The 10863-nt window shown below is 36.2% G+C and overlaps 1 protein-coding gene across 1 annotated transcript in view; it reads right to left on the reverse strand.

Annotated features, from left to right (window-relative positions):
- The window catches only part of LOC117419578 (ankyrin repeat and BTB/POZ domain-containing protein 3-A-like), a 93794-nt gene extending 87247 nt beyond the window's left edge, over positions 1–6547 (reverse strand). Inside the window, exon 1 of the mRNA XM_034032452.3 lies at positions 5457–6547. Coding sequence (XP_033888343.3) covers positions 5457–6321 — 865 coding nt within the window. The 5' untranslated portion in view covers positions 6322–6547. The remainder of the gene's footprint in view (positions 1–5456) is intronic.
- Positions 6548–10863: the final 4316 nt, after the last annotated feature.

Below are 10863 nucleotides of genomic sequence, written 5' to 3' on the forward strand. Positions count from 1 at the left end.
CATGCTATTGAGGGTTTAGAACAGTAATCTTGCATTGAGCAGAGTAATTAAGTGTTCCCTTCTAATTAATTTTCAAGACCAATATGCATGTTATTATGCTGCCCGGCAACTGTCATTACAGACACAATTAAAGCATCTGTTTTACCTTCAGATTCTATCAATCCAATAGTAACAATTCCCAGTTTCCCAAAATGAATTAGAAGGTACAAGAAAGTGTCCCATACCCCACCATTCCAAGTTTTGTGCTAAATCACTTTTTGTTGCTACTACTGTAAACTAAAATTAATTTAAATACTGGTTACATATTTGCTGACTTTAATTCTGTTTTTTTTTGTAATTTTGAATAATTTTATATCAATGTCAGAGCTGATATAAGTTGTGCTGTGTTGCACTGTAGGTTATATTTACCCACTGGTATTTAATAATGAACTGACAGGCAGCAAAAAAGAAAATCTTTATCAAAATGATTTATTACTTTCAAGCATTCACATGAGACAGCGATGTAGATATGAGACAAATAATAAAACAGTACATTACAATTCTGCAGCAACTCTATAGAGTACCAGCAGACTTAACAACCGTGGCAGAGCGCAAGAAAGGTGATTTTAAAAAGACGTTTTGAGACTGCTTAACTAACCCCAAACAGGATAAAGTGCCCTATTTTTGTTGTCAAGAATATTGAGACTGAGAGGAACGTTATATTCATCTATAAGAACTATAAAACTGTCAGAAATAGTTTACAGAAAGCAGCTGTTAAATTATTGTTCTGCGTAGTTTCTTATATGTTTAACTGTAACAGTTAACTTATTTTTATTCTGAAAAATGTCCCTTTTCATTTGCTTAAAATTAGGGACAAAAATGTTTCAAAGACAATTTTTGGTAATATCTGTAGACTAAACAAAACATACTTCTTCTGTTGAGTTATATTAGAATGTGAAATGTTGTACTAAGTCAAACAATGCTGTACAATGCTGTATAAAGAAACTCGCCTCCAATTGCCAAGATATGCCGTCTCGCCTTCCTACCAATGTTCTCTAGGTGGGTGCTAGTGGACCTTTCTAATGTAATGCAATAAAGAAAACATTATCCAGAGAACCTCAAAAATCACCCATGTCACTTTCTAAGAAATGTTTAATAAAGCCCACAAAATATACAAATATACAAAATACCGAGGCACGCTAACTACTACTTGACCTGCAGTTTCTCAGGCTCTAAAATGTCCCCTGTTGATTTGGGATGTTTTTGTTGTCTAAGATTCTCTTTCCTGTTTTCTTGTTTCTAGAAGTTACCATTGAGGATATCCATTTACACAGACATGTAGGAGCATTATATGCCTCTCACAAATACTATATTTTAAAAGCAAGTAATATAGTGCAAAGATATATTGTATATATATATTTTTTAATTACTTTCAATACACAATAAATATAGTAAAGGCTCAGTGCTTGGCTGGTTTGGGCCCTTTAATGTCTGGGGAGGAATAAAAGGCTGTGGCAACTGTAGTAGTTGACTTAAATATACCATACTTAAAGGTAAAGAAACAAATACCTGATTCTTAACTGCAGGTGTAGATTTTAGGAGCTGTTCCCTAGTTTGAGTATTTACGACAGCACAGGAACACATACTGTAGTTCTGCAAGGCTCCGATTTTATTTTATTTTCTACACATTATATATAAACCCATGGACCAATCACCAAGAATTACAGTGGGTATTCATGTTCTTTCTCTGACAGGAGTGCTCAACTTTTTACAGGCTTCAAACACAGTCTAGGTCAATTTGAATGAAGCAATATTTATCTGACATGCATTCAGGACCTCTGTAAAAAATGTGTTTAGTTGATCTTTGCCCAGTTACCAGTAGAGTCATTGCCATAACTCACCCAACACCAATGCCATTATGTCTTAGAGATTTGGAAGCAGTGCATGGTAGAGGAAATAAGGATCTGATATCTCAGCTACAATGTAGTGTGACTCAGTTCAGTTCTTTAGAGTAGCCTGCTCACACAATGTCCCACTACTGTAGCATTGATCAAGGCAAATAAACAATTACAGGGATCATGAAAGGCCACTACAGCAGGAGGCAAAAGTTCATGATGGGAGCAATACTGTAACTATTAGCAAGCAAAATATAATACTGCTAACACTGACATTGGGAAAACAAATTAAACCAAAACCACAAACTACTGCCAAAGCAAGCAGTGCAGCAGTACTTGCACAATTTATGAAGATATATTTATTAATTATGTTATGCATTATGACTTTAGAAAACATAGCTTGCCTAATTACGGAAACAAAGTGTGACCAGTATACCAATAAGCTGTGCTCTATAATTACATGCAATTCTAAGCAGCAGTGCAGAACTGTTTAAAATTCAGACCCCATGTGTTACCTATCATATAATGTTAAGAACACGTGCATGGAAATCCAAAGCACCCTATTATAAACACACAGTATTCCATGTAAAGGTCTGAGATGTCTTCCAATGTGAAGAAACACTACCACTGCAGTATGGCTGTATAAGGGGCCTAAAGTAGTATTGATAAAAAAAAAATAATAAATAAACATAGGCTGTTCAAAGATTTGTGATAATACAAATGATAGAGTTACGGTATGAGATACACATCAGCAATAGTTTTCACATCAGTGGAAACTGTAAAAGCTGTAACAACCTTGACTCAATCATCTGCAATGTGAAGGTATTCAGTTCCAGGCTCATTAAAGTTGTATTTATCCACAGGCTGACAGAAAAATAACTAACCTGAAAAAAGGAAACCATCTACCGCACTAGTGTACTGTTTTTAAACAACCAATCGTCCAACAACTGCCAAATACATGCTGGCTTTCTCATATAGATTAATGTACCCTGGTTTGGGTCCATTAAATATTTCACAAAAAAAGCTATATAGCCATCAGTTACTTTAGCTTTAAAAAGGTATATTAACCAAAACCTGGGAGTGAGCGCAGACCAATGGGAATCTTATGAGCATCACCTTGAAATTCAATGTAATAAACAGTGAGAAATTGTTACAGCCTGATACTGACAGATGCCAGGAAAATGTTTTATTCTACAGTATGTGAACTGTGTTGGTGACTGAATAGAGGGGATTTCAAATAAACAGAGCACACAGCAGTGCCTTCTTGGACAGCCACTGCAATAATAAACATCTCAAGCAGCATGTAGAACAGTGCTGTCCCTGAAGAAACTGGCTGGTGTAAAGTACAATTATTTAGGTTTGTTACCAGGGGAATATGTTACTATTGAAGGAAATGTATTAGTACAGCAGTTAGTGAAGAGTTTCTTAAAATGGTAATGAAACATAAAGCTGATTAAGGAAGGGTGTACATTTCATTGTAATTATTTATTTCTTAGCAGATGCCCTTATCCAGGGCAACTTACAATTGTTACAAGATATCACATTATTTTTATATACAATTACATTAATTTTTTTTTTTTGTACAAACAATTACCTATTTATACATTTGGGTTTTTTACTGGAGCAATCTAGGTAAAGTACCTTGCTCAAGGGTACAGCAGCAGTGTACCCCCCTGGGATTGAACCCACAACCCTCCGGTCAAGAGTCCAGAGCCCTAACCACTACTCCACACTGCTGCCCCAGTAACTGAGGAGCGGGTCATAAAATACATACATTTATAAATGTAGGGAAAAATCTGAGAATTACACCCAAAATCTCTATTCAATATCAACATTTCACCATGAACATTTTGAGTGGCCCATGGTAATATAGTGAAGTGGTTAAACTGGGTTTTGGCTTGCAGTGTTGTCTGGTGTACAGGGGTCTTGAGTGACAGTGGCTTGGCGATTAAGGACTGGGAAATGTACCCTGTGTATTCAAATGTGCCTTCAATATTCAACACATAAGTGCCATCCGTACACATTTTAAAGTGAAAGCATTTTTAAAGTATTTATTTAAAAGGAAGATTGGAAGGCTACTTCAAATTAATATATCTACTCTCGGGAAAAAGCCCTCCTGACTTTAATTGGGCTATCATTGGCTTGTTACTTTTTTTTATCTCAGGCATTTCTGATACTACAGTTGGATTAGGATGTTTTATACAAAAGATAAAAAAAGACAAACACAATTAAAAGAAACCTTTGTAAACTCTGACACAAGGATACAATTTTGAAAGTTGTAAAGCAGTGCAACTTTAAATCTTGTTTTTGACTTTATGCAATTGACTGTTTAAAATAAAATAAAAATATGTTTTGAAAAATTAAAGAAAATGTACATTACCATTTTTTATATAAATTGCACACAACAGTGTAGTACTGTAAATGCCATCATTTCAGAAGGAAACATTTCAAATGGTTAAATAACGGTCCAAATGTTTCATTTAGGCATCAACCACAATAATACCATCAGTTATAAGGCTGCACCTAACTAATAAACAACTCTTTATACTGTAAAAGTTGTCAGAGATCCAAGTCGTAAAGTTCAAAGGGCTATTTCTGTGATTTGAAATATAAACTTCCTCAGAGTCAGAGACTACATATGACTGTACAAAAGGCACTTTTTGATTTTGAATGGAAAAAGAGTTTTGTAAAGTGGGCAGCTCAGGTTACTTGTCGTGAGTCTGACAGAGTCTGGCAGTCCGACAGGTACTGACTGGGTGGTACCTCTTTCTATAAAATGAATTACCAGTACACGAAAAATGCAAATTGGGTCTAGATAAAATATTATTTTAAGGTAAATGGTTAAACTTGCTAATAGTTTGATTTGATCAGCCTATACCCCACCCGGGTAAACCACAGCTGGATTTTTAAAGCAGGTTTGCGTTCTGGGGAATCACCCATGATTGCATCAACCCCTATCCCTGGTTATCCTGGTAGGGAATACACCAAAAATAAATATGAGTAGTGGATGCGATCCATGGGGATTCCCTGGCACTGTAAATGCTCTAACATTCCTGTTGTGGCTTATCCTAATCAAATCTTATCTAAGCTTTTACAAAACGTAGTTGTACACCAACAATTGGAATGAGCATGCTGATTTATTTACTACTAGTTTTATTTAAGCAAAGACTTGTGCCAATATATTATAACATCTGGTTCAATTATCTTTCTTGATCATTCTGCTGTACTGGAATACAGCTTTTCAAATTTCCCAGTGAACGAACAGGTTTGTTATGATCGTATTGCTGTAATAACAAGCCATATCGATGTTTCCATAAAACATACCCCTAATTTCTAAGCATAAGTTATACATTCCAGCAGGACTATACGTACAGATACATTTTATCCCGCGTCTATCCAGAAACAATAGCATGTAACTGACAAATCTTCACTCCACAAGTAAATAACAGCTAAAAAAAAACGACTATACGTCAATGGTGTTCAATCTAGATACATAAAATAGGTTGCCACCAATTCCATTTTAAATTTTGCCAAGTGAACACATGCACAAAGGATAAACGACGTGATATACACACAACTTACCGCTGGCATTTTTCCCACAAATGAGGTGTTGATATGGCTGAAGCATCCCCCACAGTTCCGAGTCATTGTTGACAGCTTGTTCCAAACACTCGACAGTCAACTTTGGAGTCCCATTGTCCTTCTCGGAGTGGGCACTATGTACCACCCTCATGCATATCTCTCTGAACAGACTCTCCATGCAGGCTGTCAGGTAGATAGCCGCATGCTCGTGGATCCTCACCGCAACCCTGCTGTCAACCATCCACCTGAAAAACTTGCCCACTGAAAAGATGAGACCGCACCTGGTCGACTTGCCCCTGCTAAGCTTGTCCCCCGTGCTCATGTTATAAAGGGACAAGGCGCTAAGGGACGCGGTGATGCAGTTCACAGATAGCGTCCAGGAAAGCACCACCTTGATGGCGCTTTGGATTTCATACTTGGTGCACTTGGCATAGCGTAGGCTCAACCTCTGGGCTTCTTTGGCAATCCTTACCAGCACCCTGCTAACCAAATAAGAGAGCTTCACAAGAGCATCCTTTGAAAGCTGTCCCACCTCCGCTTCCTGCTCCTTCTTGATGGCGTTTTCCACCTCCTCCAGGCTCCAGGGTGCATCTTCCAGTTCAGGTAGCTTGGCACACTGTCCGGAGCACTCCAGGATCTCGGTGTCTTCAGCCAGGACGGTGTTGACCGTGTCTAGGCTATTGTGTCGACTGTGCATGGAGTCTGTTAAATGCCAACAGTTTCCTCCATGGGCATAAGGTAGGTGAGAGTCTGAGCAACACAAGGACACGCTGGACGACCTGAAGGAGTCTGCAGCACCACCATAACCAGAATCAAGCGTCAAGTCCTCCAGGGTTCTCACAACTGTCTTACCCCTTCTTGCCATAGCTGCACCTCATACTGTATAAGTATGCTGTGGAGTAAAATAAATACAACTAAACCGTTCCGCCGAATTAAGCTACTGTTGTGTTATGTGTATGGAAACAAAGAGAAAAAGAATGTACTGAAAAGCAGACTACTACACCGTGTGCTGCAATCCCCTTTGCAAAACAGACAAATACATACAATTGTCTCCAACTTCATACGCAGTGAAACGCATTGAACGTTGACTGCAAAACAGCCTGCAAAGCAATTCCCTGAGAAAGGAGGGGCTATGCAAATTAATACACCTCAAGCAACCAATCGGCTGCAGAGATGAGCTGTTGAATTGTGCAGTGAAACAGACAAGAGATTTTGGAGGAAGGAGGTATTGTGGACCTGAGTATTTGTTTTTTCTATTTTATTATCTTTAAATAGTCGTATTTTATGGTTTACTAAAACTGGATATGATTTCCATATCGTGATATTGAAAAAAAAAAACCACTTACTTTGTGCAGGATTTAATCAGTGTACAAGTATTGTCAGGCAATACAAATTAACAAATATGTCAGTACATTGAGCCAGGTATGATAAACACCACACATAAAAGATAGCCAAGGTCAGGATCAATAATACTGGTGTGTTTCAGACTCCCGGTATTGTGTCTTCAAGATGTCTGTTTTTCAATGGTAAACCCACTAATCTACTGTAATGTTTTATTTACTTTTCCTGTAAAATACTTACAGGGCATGTTTGTAGATGTACATAGATAGCATATAGATAACAGATAAAATATTGTAGCTGGATAGGATGTATGTTTTTGGCTATGTGTGTACATCACCACCAGAGACTTTGGGGACCAGATTCATGGGAAAGAAAATAGCAAATTAGTAAGAAACCTAAAAACAGCCTATGATAATCCCACAATTGACACAAATGTGTGTTGGCATTACAGTAATCTAGGTGTACTGTATATACAACTAAAGGTAGCAACGGTTAAATGGGTGATACAACAGCCATATCAACAAGGCTAGGTTAGGGCTCTGGACTCTTGCCTGGAGGGTTGTGGGTTCAATCCCAGGTGGGGGACACTGCTGCTGTACCCTTGAGCAAGGTACTTTACCTAGATTTCTCCAGTAAAAACCCAACTGTATAAATGGGTAAAACGTATGTAAAAATAATGTGATATCTTGTAACAATTGTAAGTCGCCCTGGATAAGGGTGTCTGCTAAGAAATACATAATTATAATAATAATATGGCACAATTAGTTCAGTTTGTCCTCAATTACCCCATAAACTTACATTATCTTGTATGACACATAAATCAATGTGATGCCTGTAGAAAGTGAATTTTTAAAGGTTTGAAATGCAAAAAATATTGAATGAAAAATAGGTTTACGTTGAGGTCAGTCTTCAATTCGCAAGCCTGCAACTGGATACATCACAGCAAATACGCAATATATCTGCCAAGCTTCCACTTAATTATGAATCCAATTTTTTCAGATCAGAGGATGCTGCGACAAGGATGATGTTAAATGTTAATGTATTTAAAAATGTAAATAACCAAATGCAAAATACTAATAATTTAAAATATTAGGAACAATATCAGTTCAATGTTTCCGGTAAAATATTATTACTGTAATATATTACAGTCCCTATATAGCCAATGTGGAGGATGTGAAGATGTTTGCAGAATGCACTGTGCGTTGAATAGACAATGGAGAACTACAGATTCTTTTAAATTCCAATGTGTCAGAGTCATTCCGTAGAGTAATTTAATTCCAAACCCCAGTTAAATAAAAACAGCTTTCCTCCATTACACCTGCTCATCTAACAGCCTTCTATGAGTTTTTGACAGAATTGCACTTTACTGAGGCAGGGAATAGTATCCAGATTATAACAGTTCGCTATGCCTTTCTGACCTTTTCCTGGCATTGAAAAAAAAAGCTTCCACTGAAATCCAATCTGAAGCAATACTGAAGCTCTGTGGTTACACTGCCCTCTGTGAGCGACCAACTGTAATACTGCAGCTCTGGGTATGGAAGGTTACAATGGTTACACTGCTGTCATCTAATTCTTCCTCATTTTACTAGAACATTGAGTATAAAATTATTGTGATGAAATGATTGCTCAAAGAATAAGACACTTACTTTATACCATATGTAACCACAAATAGGAACAGGTACAATATCAATATTGTTCCTACTTTGCATCCATTTTTAATGTGTGCTCAATTTTTACAATATCATCTTAACATATTGATCACACTTATAATAGGAAAATTATCTTAATATGAGCAAAACTGCACATGGAAAAAATGAGAATGTGGAAATAGTGTAGTTTATTTCTGCAAACATACTCTATGGTAGTTCAATTAAAGGTGCAACAACTTCCATGGTAAATATTTCATTTATGGCTAGCCCATATTATAGACAGGTTCTCCATAGAAAATTATAGTAAAGGAGATCTTCTAGTGTATAAACACCGGGTTGTTATATATATATATATATATATATATATATATATATATATATATATATATATATATAATGTGATTAACACACATAGCACCCGTCAACTATAATAAAATCAAAATTGCATAGAAATTAAACTAGAAAATTTGCTGTTGAGAACAAAAAAGTGTTCCCCGTCAATAAGTGTTTAGCACAGCAAATCCTTCCCACATACAAGAGGCCTACATCCCATCAAATTGTTCATCGAAGGAGGAGGATGAGATTAGCAAATAGGGTAGACGTATTAATAGCATTAAATTGGCACAATACAAATATTTCAATTGTACAAAAAACAACCACATTAAAATAAAAAAGATTAGTTGTATAGTGTGAATATAATGGGCAAGCCAATGAAAATGTGATATTGACCAAAAAATATTTGACTCTATAATGATGGAATATAAAAATGACCAAGTTAAATAAGGAACAATTGGGAATAACTTGACCACTTTTTGAAACCTGTATGCATTATACAACACTGAAAATGTGACAGGCACTCCAGGAGGATCAGAACTACAATACTGCTGTGCAATGCTAAAAATTATGTCTTGTACCCTCTGCTGGCTAATTCCAGATATGCGTAGTGTTGGCTGCTCCTTTCCAAATCAATTCTACATTATGGATTCACTCCACTTAGAGTAGCAGTAATACAGTTCATTCAATGCATTTCCTCTTTGGGGACGATTCTGTGACATGGACTAGTGTAGCTGATATGTGCCTACAGAAGTAATTAGTAATTAACCTACTCTAAACCAAAAGAAGATTATTTTTTTAAACTTATTTTTTTCCTATAAATATCTTTCAAATGTCAATTACAGGACAAAAAGGAACACAGTAAGTGCTGTGTTGTGTTGAAATGTTGAGTTTTCCTATTTGAGTCCAGCTAGTCCTCTCTGCACCTGCTTCACTGCAGGTTTCTTAGAAACCAAACAGCCCTGTAGGTTTGATGTCTGCCCTGTTACTCAAAGCTAGCTTTGATTAGTGCCAAATATATAGATATACACAACACAAAGTAATGGCATTCAGCAGTAAAATGATCCAGCAATACCATTGGATCCATTGTACATATTACCAGAGCTACACAGTGACATTTTGGAATTTTAAACATAACATAATAAATACAAATATAAGATGCCCATTAGCAGCAGTATATTGAAGATGATCATCTTAATAAGACATTTTACACATGACACTATTCATGAAAAAACACCTACAGCAGCTCCATATAAATGACTATAAGCAAACAACAATTTTATATACGAGAAAAAGCATTCCATAAACCTTTAGCTTGTAAAAAAACAATCCAGATTATACTAATGTTCCACAACTTCAGCATCCAGAAGTTATCCAGTGAGGCGAGGTGTTTTCCCCTTACTATACCATGATAGTCTTATCAGAATTTAATGTCAGACTCATAATGCGATAAGGACAGATAGTTCATGATAAATAATAACTTAAAATGTTCTGAATTAATGTAAACTTTTGGCCTGGACAGTCGCCACAATGAAAATGAATATGATAAAGCTGCAGTGTATCATAACCATGACTGTACACTGAAATAATATTCCTTTATTTGCTTATTTACAGTTATTTGTAATGTTCTTACTGCTCCTGGACATGGTATCTGTAAAGAAATGGTGATTTAAAAGTTACAGTATTGTTAGCTTTTTATAGCCCCACTCAGTGGAAAACTGTCCAAACTGCAACAGACATTTTCAATACAACCACAAGGCGCCACTTTTGTCTTCAAACAAGAGCATACAATAGGTACAATAAAAAATAAAAACATTAACAAAATAGAGTCTGTAAAATTCACATTTAAACTTGTTTGTAACTTTTTTAAATCCTGTATGTTATTACTATAATTACCATTAGAACGCTCACCCCGCCCCCTTAAAGCTTGTCAAGTCAAAATTCGCAAAAAAAAAAACACAGAAAAAAACAAACAGGACAGTTTGGTTGGGTAAATGTAACAACTTTCTATATTTATTCAGCTAGACAAAAGTGTAAAACCATAATAAATCAGGCCCTGCATGTATGAAACATAATGATCAGTA

Source organism: Acipenser ruthenus, chromosome 14, assembly GCF_902713425.1.
Source record: "Acipenser ruthenus chromosome 14, fAciRut3.2 maternal haplotype, whole genome shotgun sequence".
In the NCBI taxonomy this organism is placed as follows: Eukaryota; Metazoa; Chordata; class Actinopteri; order Acipenseriformes; family Acipenseridae; genus Acipenser; species Acipenser ruthenus.